We start from the raw sequence: 16,405 nt of genomic DNA, 5'->3' as shown, positions 1-16,405 counted from the left end.
CAATATTCTAGCTACATGACGGCGGTCTGTAAATAATCGAGTGTGGACCGGACAATCAAGAGATTGACTTCATGAGCATCGATCCACGCACATCAACCAAGTCAGCGAGCCTATGTAGCGTTAGTGACGTTTCAATGTTAAGTTAATAAATCAACAGTTAAACAGTGTTTTAATTTGTTTGTTTGTTGTTTAACGCCACACTCAGCAATATTCCAGCTATATGACGGCGGTCTGTAAAATATTCGTGTCTGGACCAGACAATCCAGTGATTAACATCATGAGCATCGATCCACGCAATCGGGATCGATGACATGCATCAACCAAGTCAGCGAGCCTGACCACCCGATCCCGTTAGTCGCCTTTTACGGCAAGAATGGGTTGCTGAAGACCTATTCTATCCCGAAATCTTCACGGGTTAAATAGTGTTTTAAGAAATACAAATTGTATCATTGACTCACTAAGGGGGGTCCCCTTATATATTTTTTATCTGTATTAGTACGTGTATTTCAGTTATGAAAATTACTTTTCTCACATGTTTTCATATATTTTGACTTTAATAACGGTACGTGTAGCTGTACATATTAAATATGTGTTATGTCTCTGTATTTAATCAGCGACATGACTGATATATTTACAGAATTAGCTAATTGGACATCCACGTTTGAATATTTCGATACTCCATAATACTCAGTGACAGCAAAACACAAGGTAAGAAGGTCGTTAATGTAGGTGATCATTTAGCATAAGATACTACAGAACGGTTATCAGTTATAGTATATACATTATTTAAAACGAACTCACATCTTGCGAATACTTGTAATGCAAAAAACGAGTTGACCGTAAGAGGTTCTGTGGGTATAGCGTTTCAGCGAAAGATTAATTTGGACAACCTGAAGCGTACATATAAGTTACCAGTTCTATAAAGTGTTATGTAAGGTGTTATTTTGAAGTAGCACGTGTACATCGCGAGATACGAACATTTCTAGATATATGCTAGCAAATTACTTTCTCTAATAAGAATTAGAACGTTCCTTCAAAAAGAGTGCGCTGCCTGAAATCTCGCGAGGTACACGTGATGCTGCAAATTAAACGTTTCAAAAGGTAAACTAACTCTGAAATTAAATGTTCAGGTGGATTATTTTTTAAAACTTCGTGCATTATAGTTATGAAATGTTATTTCAAATCAAATTATGCGAAGTCCCGTCGATCACAGACGGGGATTTTAGGACCGCTTCTAGTTATCTTCATCCTATGTGATGTGTCCGGTAGCCTTGGTCTAGCTGGCTCTAAAGACAGGACACAGGAGACGACTGGATGATGACGGTGGCTGCCTTACTGTGTGATGTCAGTAACTCTTCACAATACATGTACAACCAGTCAGTCCAGATTATCAAAACTTACATAACACTGTGAAAATGACAACTTGTATGCACGCTTCAATCACTCTTAAAGTTCACAAAGTAAATGCCAGAACCCTTTTTTCGTTTGTATTGACCATAGGACTTTCGAGTCCTGAGATGTGATTCGAACCACGGACCTTCTGATCCGAGGTCGGACGCCTTATCCACATGGCCAAAGAGTTTAACCCCCTTCTCGGGCCGCAAAGTAGGGTACTGAGGCTGCACCAATGTAGAGCAACCATAAGAATTCTGAGTCCCGTGATGGGATTCGAACCATTCACCTTCTGATCTGAGGTCGGACGCCTTGTCCACATGACCAAAGACGTTAACCCCGTCAGCAAGGTGACAAGTAAGGATGTCATCTGTGGGATGACTCCACACCCTGCTCAACGTTTTTTTCTGCGTCATAAGTATTCGCAAGATGTATATTCGTTTCTGAGGTACTTGATAATACTTGAAATACATCCTCTTAGTGAGGTAAGGTGTAATGTTGCGTAACGTAGCGTTCGTGATTATTGCACTTTTATAGCGACGTAACCGTGTGCGTGTTTACTTGTACCAGTCCGGTCTAATGCCGGTTTTTATAGTGCCAGCCGTGTAAGTGGACGATGTCCGTGTATCAGGAAGATGGAAAACAGACAGGGAAACTGGAGTGCGCGTTGAACAATAACATATTCAAGATTCGAAATAACTTTGTTTTCTTTGGAAAACAAATTGATCGAAACGAGAAGTACATAACAATCCTTCTTGTGGAATAAATAATAAAAACCGACGAATGTGTTTATGTTTGTTGCTTAACGCTGCACTCAACAATATTCCAACTGTATGAAGCTAGTCTGTAAATAATCGAGGCAGGACCAGACAATTCAGTGGTTTACGGCCTGAGCATCGCTCTACACAACCGGTAAGCGATAAAATGCACCAACCAAGTTGAACCGGACCACGCGATCCCGTTAATCGCATCTGACGACAAGCATGGGTTGCTGAAGGCCAATTCTAACCCGGATCTGCACAGGGGCGACGACTATGTGGTATGGCCATTTCGGTAGCCTTGTGGTAAAAGGTGAGCTTGGCTTACATTCGGGTTCGATTCCCAGAGATATAATTGGAATATGCTAAAAGCGGCTTAACACGTACCTCATTTATTCGCAACCAACAAGTATTAACGGTATTATTGTGTATTTCTTTTTAGTATCTGAGAAAAGAAATGTGTAAAGGTTGGCAGTAAAATCAGACATCTTTCCTTAATATATGAAGAGGCTTGTTCATGTTTGTAACTACTTAGTGTACTTTTTTTCCTAATACCCGTGGAGATCTGGAGCAGAATAGGTCTTCAGCAACCCATGTTTGCCGTAAATGGCGACTATGCTTGTCGTAAGAGTCGACTAACGGATCGGGCTTTCGGCCTCGTCTACGAGTTTTTTGCGAGTTTGTGTATTCTTATTATTAGTTACATGGTCTTGTGATTTCATCACATCAAAATTGCGTACATCGAGGCTCATTATGTCAATCACTGGATTGTCCGGCCCAGACTCGATTATTTACAAACCGCCGTCATATATGTGGACTATTGCTGAGTGCGGCGTAAAACAATAAACAGCAACAACTTACTTCTTTAATAAGTGAACATAGTAGTTACAACCCTAAACTGGCCTCTTCACTGAACATGCAAGGGAGATAGCCACTCCCATAGCATGTCTTAGTGAAATAATGTTCACGTGTCACCAAAGGAATTAAGGTTCGATTCTCCGTGTCGTTATATTGTCTCAACCCAATTTTTCAGTTCGACGTAAGTTTTCTCTTATAAAAAAGGTCTCTAATGATTGACATAGCGTGTAATTTAATCAACTGAAATTAGGATATAAAGTTATATTTACCGGAATTTTGTAATTATAATATTTCCAGGACAGAAGGAGGAGATGATGGCGCCAGTAGCCACGCTGGTTGTGCCTGGGGCGGGTCCCAACTGTGAGAGCGACTTCGCCGTCTCTAGGAATTGGAATCAAGTGAAGAGTATATTCAACCGCTTTTCATGAAAATCTACACAAAACGTTCGACTGTTTTGCAATTGACAGTATCTGGGCACCCAAAGGGAGGGAACTGATGTAAGATTTAGAAAAAAACGATCTGCAAGAGTGAGTGAGTGAGTTGGGTTTAACGCCGCTTTTAACAGTATTCCAGTTATATCACGGCGTGTCAGCTTAATGTGGGAGGAAAGCCCGAAGTGATGCAGGTATCAGACGTTTACCACTTCGGTGAAACCCACGAGCACGGGTATGGTGCTGACAAACCTAGAAACATAATTGGGGCGAACCGGGATTCGAACCCACAATCATAGGTTTCTGGCGTGCCCAAGGGACGCAACTCTGCACAGCGAATCGCGGCGCCTTAGACGACTGGGCCACCCGTGCCCCCCGTGCCCCCCGATCTGCAAGAAAAGTTTGTGAAGGAATACCCCTTCACTGCTGGTTACGACGTGCCTTTAAACTCCCGAACCGTCGCAATTATGTGTGGTTCAAGATTCAAGACTGGATACGTCTGTGTGGACGTTACAATCCCCATTGACGCCGGAGCCACGACGACAATGTCAGCCAAACACTGATGAGAGAGGGGGAGACATGTCAATCAGGTCACGGTTGTCATATCAGTGAAGAATGCACGAAAGAGCATGTCAAAACTGAATATTGCAAAGCCTTATGAACAATTCCTTTTCCGCCAATTTGAACATTATTTAAGTTATATTGCGCTAATTTAGGACCACTGTCGTAGAAGATTTACACTTTGGTGAAGCAACACGAACGGGTATGGTGCTGACAAACCAAGCATCATGATCGCAGCAAGTCTGGGATTCGAACCAAGAAGAAAGGGGATGAAATTAGTCAGCATCTTGTTTAAATGATATCTTAGAAGCTGAGGACCTATCAGTGATGCTATACAATGTTTTTTTAATGCATACGTTTATGGTCAATTTGTTTTATGTTGTTTTTTCATTGGTTACGAGAAATGGAATGAATATGATAGCGCCGTGGCTGCCAATTTGATATCGTCATCACCATTCACACGCCCATCAATCGTTCATCAGCAAGAAATGTCATTTACATCAGGAATGTGAAATAAACAATAAAATATGAAACGTTTTATTTCTGTTTTTGACCTTCACACACACGCACGTACGCACGCACGCACGCACGCGCACACACACTATTTAAACCGAATCCATTTTTGATATTCACCAAACCACTGATATGTCCTTTTGTGTATAGGACCTCTGCACAATTGAAAATGTCATGTGTATGTGTTCCTCTTTAGGTCATGTATAGCAGCTATGTAGTTGTCTTGTATGTAATATTTTAGGATGAAGGTTAAAGAACCAATGAAGTCAAGCTGCATTTTCAACATCCGAAACCATATGGCTTATTGAGCTAACGCTCCAAGCATGTTAGTGCCCTTTTCCACTGCTCCCAGACCGCCTCCGTGATCTAGTGGTAGAGCAGGAAAGCGGAAGATTTGGGGTTCGATCCCCTGCCGCGTCATACCAAAATACATAAATAGATGGAATTTGTTGTTACCCTGCCTGGCGCTCGGCATCAATGGGACAAAACAAGGACTGGAGTCAGTCTAAAGTGTTTGAGTGGGGAATGTTAAACTGCGGCATGGTATCTCAGTGGGCTAGCACTTCAAAAACCGGCATTAGTCCTGCCTAGTACCATCAGCCACACGCACGACATCATAAACTTTGATTGATAAACAGAATAGTGTTTGAATGACGAATCAAATTTTTGACACTGCCATTATACCTGATCAAAGAACAATTAGAACTATTCTTTTCCCAATTCACTCCAACCCTAGCCATAAAGATTGGAAAACTTAACACTATTTCACAAGATATACAAAATAGACAAAGTTAATAATCAACTCAACATTTTATTATAAACTTTATCAAATCTCAGCAGTAACAGTGACGTCACAACGCGTGGAAACACAATATATGTGCAAATGATGCCACCTTTATACAGGACAATGTACAAATAATGGTACTGTGCTGACATATGTACACTCTACTGTCAAACAATCAGTAACAGACCAAGAACCAAGTAACAAGACACAATGCTATATAACGGTACACAGGCTTGCCATTCAGTAACATCCACTCATCGCTCCCTCTTGTCATGCGGTCTCTTCACCGATATGAACTTCCGCGGGCAAGTAAATGTTTTGGCTCAAATATAGAAGCTTACCTAAGTTGCTTTTAGAACAAGTGCAACACGGCTCTTGGATGGTACACAGTGCACGCTTAATGGGTTTGATACTAACAGAACATAACGTAAGCATTTATAAGAGCAGGTTTAGGATCCTGAGATGGCAAAGATGTTGATTATAATTGGATAATGTTAAAGCACGTGATCAAATGTCATGTGACGTGATGCACCAATCACGAAACGGGGGCTTTACATTGATCAGGGACAACAGGTGCACGTTGCTGACCTAGAACATGCAATGTACATCATTATATACTATTCAACTTTTGATAGGGATATGTTTTTATTGTTATTTCTTGATTCCCACACATTACGTCATTACTTATTACGTGTAGATTTGATAATAAGAAGTATCTCCGTATCTTTATCAAAAGTTGTGTAGTATAATACAGAAGACCCCGTTGATCCGGATGGCACCGTTCTCATCGATATAATCCAGCTTAACACAATGTCCGGATTAATGAATCCGGGGTAGGAAGAAATGTTCCTGTGTGTGTACAAATGTCGGCGTTCCCCACGCCGTCCGGAGGGCGGGGTTATCGGATTAACGGGGTTTTGCTGTATTACTAGGTAGACATATTGGACTATCAGTACAAAGAACGGCACTTCACTAAATGAGTAATTCACAGGCTCAAGACAAGCGGCACTACCGTAGTTTATATGTTCCGCGAAGTAAAAAGCAGACTCAGAAATTGGGTCTAGGAATCGCCCTTTTAGATGAGATATACGTTTGCTTTAAAGGATGACGTTTGTAAAAGCGATGATTAGGCTTTTCAAAGATGTGATATACAACATTAGGTTTAGGACAAAAGCGATGTCTTAATTATATCGCTTGCATAAATGTAATTCCTTGAAACTATTTGTAAATATCATACAACTGCAAGGTAAATGTTTTCTACAAATAACGACCGAGGATTAATTATCGATAACTTAAGAACTCGAAAAACAATAAACGTTATTATATATTTCTCCATTTATGTATTTGAATTGTTCATGTGGGATCTTGTTATCGGTCTATCAAAGAGGTATATGAAACCTTGACCAAAATTGACCTTTGCCCGTTTCATACTCCCAAACTTTAATATACTGGGCATACTAACATTTACAATATACATGTATAGTATATTACATGCCGTATACAGTAAATCAATGTATTATACAGTATGTCAATGTAGTATATCATATGCAATATACAGTACATCACATGCAATATACAGTACATCACATCTATATATACAGTACATCACATGCAATATACAGTTCATCACATGCAATATACAGTACATCACATGCAATATACAGTACATCACATGCAATATACAGTACATCACATGCAATATACAGTACATCACATGCAATATACAGTACATCACATGCAATATACATGCAATATACAGTACATCACATGCAATATACAGTACAACACATGCAATATACAGTACATCACATGCAATATACAGTTCATCACATGCAATATACAGTACATCCCATTCAGTATACTGTGTGTCGCTTATTAAAACTACCCCCAGGAAACAGATTTGTCCAAAGGTGAAATGTGTTCCGAGTCGGAATGACCTGTATAGAGTCGCGGTGTTGTGTACAATGAAGGATCGGGACATGTGGATTTAGTGTGTCTGGGTGTGGAGATACAATACGCATGTGACACGACTAGGCTATATGAGATGACAACAATGTCTGTCTAGCTATTTGACACACCACAGTGTTGAAGTTGGCGTGGCTGTAATCCCTCGTGGGGAATATAGGGCAAATGAATCACCTGTTTAACTGTTGTGGGTTTGGGGTTGTGATGAGGTTGGAGTAGGTATTGGGGTTGTGAGGTGGTGTTGGGGGTTCGTGCACGTGATTGGGGAAGTGAATACTACCGTTAGTGTAAATCATTGAACATCACTATTGTACAATACGGCACCATCATAAATAAAGAACTCCTCGGTGTGTTGCGATTTAGAATAAATGAAATTGTTTACAAATATCAGGCTGAAATAATTTGATATAATTAATAATCTTTGTGCAACTTATTGACAGATTCATCTGAACAAAAAACCGTCACAGCGATGCTTATTTTGATACAACCACCAAATACACTAAACCTAGATATAACCGATTTACAACTAGAATAAGCTTGAAATTAAAGCTTGATTTACCATGGGTTTAAAGGTACAATTATCTTGGATTTAAACCTAGAATAGGCTTGGATTTACAGGTAGAATAAGCTTGAATTTAAACCAAGAATAACCTTGGATTTAAACCTTGAATAAGCTTGGGTTTGAAGATACAATAATCTTGGATTTAAACCTAGAATAAGCGTGGATTTACAGGTAGAATAAGCTTGGATTTAAACCGAGAATAACCTTAGATGTACAGGTAGAATAAACTTGGAATAAAACTGAGAATAACCTTGGATTTAAACCTGGAATAAACTTGGATCTAAATCTAAAATAACCTTAGATTTAAACCTTGAATAACTTTGACTTAAACCTGGAATAATCTTGGATGTAGGATAATAATAGTTCCTTCAGTGATTCACTCACCAATAGTTTTTAGAATCCCTGTGTTATACCCTACATAACAAACGAGTGAGTGTGTTTGGTTTAACGCCTCTTTGAACAGTATTCAGTTATATCGCGGCGTGTCACCGTAACGTGAGAGAAAAGTGGTGCAGGCCTAAAATGTTTACCACGTGGAACACGAGCACGGGTACGTATTGACAAACGATGAAACATGATCTCGTCGCGACTGATGTGAGAAAAATAACGCGGAACATTTGTCACCAACAGCAATCGAGTTTGTTTCGGACAATAGATGAATACAAAAGGAAGGTAACGACCACTGGGGTGTTTGTTTTGAGGAGTAGTGTGGACCATCAATGAGGATGTACCAGGTTTCCATCGATGATGATAATGATAATACTGACAGTGGCTGTTGGTTTCTTATCTTATTATCTTCAGGAATACCTTAATCGAGACTGGTTAATTCTGGCGTTGAGGTTTTATACCATGCTTACAGATGGAACAATGCAATAACATGTTGAAACCGAAAATACAGGTGCTTGGACTGAGCAAAGTTTTTTTAATTCAAATGTATCACTTTCAGCCTCGGTCAAACCAAACACGAAGACCGGTCAAGTGATTCCATGCCGGACACGCACGTGACAATTGGTCAGTCTGGTGTGTATATGGTCAATTTAGTCAAATAGGGGGCCCTCTAGCTTTACGAACATAGGAACATATACACTTGAAAACGTTCCGTTTCTTTGTTGCGCTGCGATTCAATTTTACTTAAACACGATACATACTTACTAAACTGTGTGGAGAGTTATTCGCGTTAAAATGTGTATGTATGAAACTCATTCCCGTGTTATTTGCTGTTCCTTGTCTGAAATATTTCGAAAATACAAGGAGTGAAATATTATTAGCCGGGAATTAGGGTTCTTTAAAACAAACTAGAATTTTAAGATTTGAAAGAAATACTATTCTGAATATATAATACTTCATAAAGGTTCTAACGGCAATATTGAAACATATAGACTTAACAAACACGAAAACGTTTAGAAAATAGTCGATAATCATTAATGTAAATAAGAATGTGTTTTAAGAAATATATTACTGAAACGATGCTACTCAAAACAAGTTAAAGAACATCCTTCTTATAAAACTATAAAGAAATATTTAGCCATAATATAAAGGAAAGTAGTAAATCGTCTTATTCCAATCACAAAAAATAAACAGCTACAAAGTAACAATGTTGTTTTTTGTCCTGGAAATCAATAACACTCACAACTGTCTGACTGTCATGGCGGTTTGAAGTTTCCGCCCCAGACCCATGGCAAATGGTCCTTCCAATATTGATAAACGCTTTGCATGATAACCATTTTTGAGGCTTCCTAACGGAAGAAACGAACCATTGCAATACATTGTGCTCTATGTATACCACTCATACTATAGGGCAGATTAACTAAAAGAAATAGTCATATGAAAAAGAATCGGTGTTCTTGAGCTTCTTTTGAGGAGTATGTGTTTGGGAGAGCGTTTCGGTCAGTGGGAGTTCTGTATGGAGTTATATATCACAGCACCTTGTATACAGCCTGTTATCCACCTGTAAGTATTGTCAAATCATAGGACACTAGATGTAAGCCGTTTTCACTTTTCTTGCAGAAATAGATAATTATGAAATCACCATTTTGAATTCTTTGGAATTTAACGTACAAAGTCCCTTGTTGTTCCATACCGAGATGGTTTAAACACTCGTTCCAGCAACGAGATTAGTCGTAAGGCCATTGTGACAAATATATCGATGTGCCCGTACCCAATACAGAACTGGTTTGGAAGGTGGGTGGAAAAAATATATTTCAACTGATACCTTATATTAAAATATACAAAATGATGGGGTTCCATTTACAAAAAAATAGCTATCATAAACAAAAAATGAATGATTCATAAATAATATGTCATTTGTCACAGTTAATCAACCCATAGATGTTAATAACTTTCATTTGCTCAGTTGTCAACATCCTCTAGTTCCAGAACATGTTTAGTCAGGGACAGAGTTGATCCAGTATGGGCAAACAAACTATTTTTCTTATTTGGCCTTACACTGTACACACCAAAGGCTATACACTATTTTGGCCGAACACTGTACACACCAAGGGTTAAACACTACTTTGCCCGTACGCACCAAGGGCTGAACACTATTTTGGCCGAACACTGTACACACCAAGGGTTATACACTACTTTGCCCGTACGCACCAAGGGCTGAACACTATTTTGGCCGAACACTGTACGCACCAAGGGTTAAACACTACTTTGCCCGTACACACCAAGGGCTGAACACTATTTTGGCCGAACACTGTACACACCAAGGGCTGAACACTATTTTGGCCTAAATCAAAACACAACAACGTGGTTTAGTCAAATCATTTTCTTCCGATTTCATCGGGATAAAATATTTGTATCTAAGTTTAAGTGTCAATATGCACAAGAACAGCAAGGGAATAAGCCGTTTGACAGAATGATAAATATCTTAATAATAAACAAATAGAATGTATTTATATTTACACTGAACAATTAAGTGATGTACAGGGTATATTAATATAACAAGAACTGTATACACATAATCTACAAGAGTGATTATAATAATCTCAACCGCCATTGCATTACACAGTGATCGTAATTTACAATTATTAACAATAACATATAGCGCATGCTGTGCATATTATTCCTGGGTGTATTTACAACACTTCCTCTTTTGCCTATGTCAGTTTATAGTGCATATTATACAAACAAACAAACAAACAGCATCGCGCACATACAGTCTTTTTCAGGGCCGTCATGCAGGCAACTGGGGCCCGGATAGAGCATACAATCAGGGTTGATCTTGCTGTACATTATAGTAACACATATGTAGGTTGTTTTTAGTCCACATTTTTTAAATGAACGTAACATGACGTTATTATCACAACACAACACACATCTTTATCTTTTTGTTGTTTATATATTGATGTTAAAATTCCGTTCATCTTTAACCACAAAGTTATTATTTAAGTAGACATTGCCTCTTACATCCGAAATATTAGAAATCATGTTACGATTAAAATATACAAGAACTGATTTAAGCTCTCACTTCCTATAACTGTACATACTTATAAACATTGTAAGATATGGGATATGAAGCGTCACTGTACACTATTTCAACACGACAATCTGTACATTCCGTGGCAATATGAAACAGGCTGTTTAACATGCAGCAACATAGATGGGAGTTATCTCCCCTCATACCGGAACTATAATGTAGAGTTATGACGTCACCTTTGAAAATGAATTACACTAAGAAATAGTGAGTAAAATCGAACGTTCATCATGAAACAAAATGATGAAAACGTAAGGGTCCACTGAGATATAACATGGTGGGTTATATGAAAATCACACGACGTTGAACATTCAACACTAAGTAATCCTGAAACTACTCAAATCCATACAAAGTGTTCCATTATGAGCAAAAAGGCTTCTTCTGATTATGACCTCAACCCTCGTCGACCTTGACCTCAGAATCTCTGAAAGCCTCGATCTGGAGACAGACGTCACCACATGGCTGTCTCCTCATCTCGAAAGATGTTGAGGACTCAGAGCCATGACAGTGTAGACTTTTGTGACCTTCTGATGACCTTGACCTCAGGAACACTAATGAAGTCACACACCCATACATTGATAAATTTGGCACTTGCTGAAACTATGTCCATGATATTATTCTATCTAGTCCGCTTTCTAGTCGTATATCTACATCTAGCCCATAGATGGTATCTGTAAAAACAAAACGGTATTGTGAGATACAAATATCAGTCAACAGTCAATATTTCACGATGGTACAATGGAAAAAAGTATTTTGGCTGACACGTCGATATGAGCGAATGGGGGCTACGAATGGGCTACGAATACACACATGCTATGGGGTCAGCAACAGTTACCACAACCATGTTGTAGTATGACAGATTAGAGGTCGCTCTAAGATTGTGCATTCAATTCCGAAATCGAGGTTTCATTGTCATTATAGTGAAGTGTGATAAAACGTTGTAAAACCTTTTCAGAAATAATGAACCAATGTTACGGTCGCACCAGTAATTGGTTTTAAAATTACTTTTACACCCATGGGGAAAAAAGGTCAACAAGTGAGAAACATGTAACCTACTTGTACCTACCTATACACCCTCGTGAGAAACATGTACCTGACTTGTACCTACCTATACCCCCATGAGAAACATGTACCCGACTTGTACCTACCTATACACCCTTGAGAAACATGTACCCGACTTGTACCTACCTAGACACCCATGAGAAACATGTATCCGACTTGTACCTACCTCTACACCCATGAGAAACATGTATCCGATTTGTACCTACCTATACCCCCATGAGAAACATGTACCCGACTTGTACCTACCTATACCCCCGTGAGAAACATGTACCCGACTTGTACCTACCCGTACCCCTATGAGAAACATGTATCCGACTTGTACCTACCTATACACCCATGAGAAACTTGTATCCGACTTGTACCTACCTATACCCCCATGAGAAACATGTATCCGACTTGTATCTACCTATACACCCATGAGAAACATGTATCCGACTTGTATCTACATATACACCCGTGAGAAACATGTACCCGACTTGTACCTACCTATACACCCATGAGAAACATGTATCCGACTTGTACCTACCTCTACACCCGTGAGAAACATGTACCCGACTTGTACCTACCTATACACCCATGAGAAACATGTATCCGACTTGTACCTACCTATACACCCATGAGAAACATGCTACCCGTTCACTCTGCTGCTAGACGTCTAGTAAATATCTGAAATATAAAATAATGACACTTCATGGTGTGCAATAACATTACACGGGGACAAACCACACCAACAACTGTGTGCCTATTCTCCTGCCTGTCATGCACAAAAGTGCTTATCAGTTTCCAATGCTTCTACACCTTCTACTCGTATGCAATCATTACCATTTCAATAAATTATATAAAAAAATTGTAACAGATTTATTTGAATAATTTTAATCGATATCATCGATATTGTTTCAATATCACGAAACAAATTGATAAATATTATCATTATATGAGAGGCCACAGAACAGCCGCCCAGCGTCTGTTGGTTCAATTCATGATTTTATCCTGTACATTTGTTTGTTTATTGTTTAACGCCGCACTCAGCAATATTCAAGCTGTATGACGGCGATCTGTAAATAATCGAGTCTGGACCAGACAATCCAGTGATTGACATCCTGAGCATCGATCTACGCAATTGGGATACGATGACATGCATCAACCAAGTCAGTGAGCCTGACCAGCCGATCCCATTAGTTGCTTCTTACGACATGCACGGGTTGCTGAAACTGTAGTTATGTCATATGGAATTTGTGAAATATCCTTAATACATGTTCAAAATACTTCCGGTGTAATTACTTATTCATGCTCAGGAACTATTCGACATTTCGCAAAATAAAGTAAAAATATGAAAGCAGGCAGAGGTGGGCTTTCTTCCGCCATTGTCTGGCTGACTATCAGACAGCGACAACTTGAGGGAGTATGCTGACACCCATCGTCAATACTTCACGGGTTTGTATACACCACATTCCCTCATCATCCGTGAATGCATACATCCTCTCAATCTCATTACAATCCCACCTAAGTTCTCGCTGCCGCTAAACACAGATCCGAGGACATCCTATTACGGGTCACGTCAGAACGAACTTTCGCGAACTTTGACCGACCAGTGAAACGACTAACAAGAAGTCGACATCAGCCAATTAGAAAGCAGCTTTCTCGAGCTTCACGGCACTCGTTTCAACCTGGCGACTTCCATTTCAGACTATGCTTGGAAAAAATGGTGACACAGTTCTCGATTAAAATTTTGAAAACTGATCAAACGAACATTCCAGAATGTCTAATAATGGTTGCGATTGTATGGCAGTGCTTCCCACGTACTGTGCAACGCCTCCTCCGTTCAAATATTAATCCCACGGAAGCGAGAGACAGACGATAATTTTGACGGAATCAGTCGTACGGGCCGTAACTGTCGTTCGGAATACCCCGTGTTAACGTTTTCGAGGTTGCATGATTTGAAAACACATGACTGTCACTTTGGTCGGATGAAAGGTCGTTCTGACGTGACCCGTAATGGGATGTCCTCAGATCTTTGTTTGGTGATAGCGAGAACTAAGATCTGATTTTAATGAGATTGACATCCCCTTTGCCGTGTTGTCGCTATTTTTATCCAATGAGCCACGGGCTGGTTCCAAGGGGAAACCAGCGATTGCTCTGACCAATGAGAGCTCAGTTTACATCGGCTGTTTTCTCGTGCAACACGTGCCCATCATTGCAGTCATCAGCTCTACACACTCCTTTAATATCAGGTAACGGTAGGGTTCGCACAGAGATCATGCACGGAGTAGGGTTTATTTGACTTCCGTGAGTTAGACTCGGCCTCGTCTTGAAATAGACCCGCATCACTATTACACCCCATGTATTGCGGTCGTATGTGTTCACGGGTGATGGAGGGAACGTATACAAACCTGTGAAGCATGGAGGAGAGATTATGCATTGTTTGCCTATTTTAAAAACAACATATGTTAATCAATGATGTTTCCTTACAAGCTACTGTCTTTTAATAAATTATACAATAATGGAATAAATTATCATATAATTCTTGCGATACTGATTTTTATTTCAGGGTAAAATTTAATACACATGTTATTCTACCACGGACACATATTTTTATAAGCAGTAATTGAACGTCTATAGTGAGCAAATTTGTAAAAAAATATTTTTTTATTGTCATATAACTTTTGTATACTATGGTATTATTTACAATGAATATAACAAATCTCATTCTCATTCGTGCTCTCTCGTGTCATTCCGGTTGACGAACCGAGTGGTTACGGAAGGAGGCGAGTGGTGTAGAATGCTCTACGGTAAGACTCCCACTCTTTTAAACTGTTCTAGCCCACCTCATCCACGACACATTTGACATGCTATATTGCTGTGTATTTTGATAGCGTGAAGGATACACACGATGCAAGGATGAGAGTATATACATGTGAACATGCCGAGGTAGAGGACTAATACATGCTATAAGGCCACGACAAATTCAGTATTTGTCACTGTATACCATCCATCGTTTGTATACTTGAACAGATACCGAAGATATCGTAAATGAGGAACAAATATTTAATTTGACGTGGCCTAACCTAACGGTACTTGGTACAGGGTCGATGTAGTGAATATAGCTTATCACAATGCGCATCTAGAATGTAAAGTCGCGGTGCGATACATAGTATTTCTCATAAAACACGACACATGTATGGAATCCTGGTAAGGACATTGTCACCTTGCGGCACTTACAAAACAAAAAAGTATTACAACACGACATGGTGTGGTCGTATTGTCTTGCTTTGGTTAAATTGGCATTTTGCATTTTGCGCAATCGTACTAATCACTGCTTTTAGCAGATATTTCTTATGATCACGAAAAGGGTTTTGTCGCTTTTTTTTCTTGTTTTCAGGGGCCACAATGTTCTTTATGGATTTTAATAGAAACGAGCATTTAACAATTAACTTTCACAGCATAAAGCCTAATATACTTAACATATCTACTGAACAAAAGCGTAAGGGATCACGGATAGTTTTTTGTAGTGAAGACTAAGCACACAATTTCATAAAAAATATCCCCCAAAATAGTAATGGTCCCTAATGGTGTTGTCTCGATATAATAACTTGTGTTGCTATCATCGCATCATGAAGTATCTCGACGCTAGAGCAATGTAGTGGATCGTTACAGCTGTTAACTCGAACTCGACAAATTCTTCAAGAATATATAACGATATAGCACGGTCCTGGTAGATAATAGTGAGGTCGGCGGCTTTTAATAAATTTAGTATTTCAGCTTTTAATAGTATTTCAGCGAACGCCCTAAGTGATGCAGGTCTTAGACGTTTACCACATTACTAAAACCCAGTACTGAAACCTAGAAACATAATAAGGGTTAATCTAGGAATCGAACCTACAATTTTATCTATAATAAAGTCTACACTACGGATATCTCGGTGTCTTTTCGATGGCACCTACTTCGAGTTAACGAGGGTCTACTTTAGACCATGAATTATTACTGTCGGGGAATCGGTGCCTTCTCCCTATCGAACGTGTGTAATTATGACAAGTGAATAAA

General features: G+C 39.3%; 1 protein-coding gene across 10 annotated transcripts in view; it reads right to left on the bottom strand.

The window, feature by feature from the left end:
- Positions 1-5,311: 5,311 nt before the first annotated feature.
- Positions 5,312-16,405, bottom strand: part of LOC124134961 (protein piccolo-like) — a 108,366-nt gene continuing 97,272 nt past the window's right edge. For all 10 annotated transcript variants that reach the window (XM_046500082.2, XM_046500107.2, XM_046500090.2 and 7 more), the window contains 2 exons: positions 12,971-13,030; positions 5,312-11,973 (listed from right to left, as the gene is read on the bottom strand). Coding sequence is in view for 2 of the 10 variants with exons in the window: in XM_046500142.2 (XP_046356098.1) it covers position 13,030 (1 nt within the window). In the remaining 8 variants the exon portion in view is untranslated. The remainder of the gene's footprint in view (positions 11,974-12,970; positions 13,031-16,405) is intronic.

This window comes from Haliotis rufescens, unplaced genomic scaffold, assembly GCF_023055435.1.
Source record: "Haliotis rufescens isolate VD_foot unplaced genomic scaffold, xgHalRufe1.0.p SCAF_16, whole genome shotgun sequence".
NCBI lineage: Eukaryota > Metazoa > Mollusca > Gastropoda > Lepetellida > Haliotidae > Haliotis > Haliotis rufescens.
This window is presented reverse-complemented; position numbering and strand designations above follow the sequence as displayed.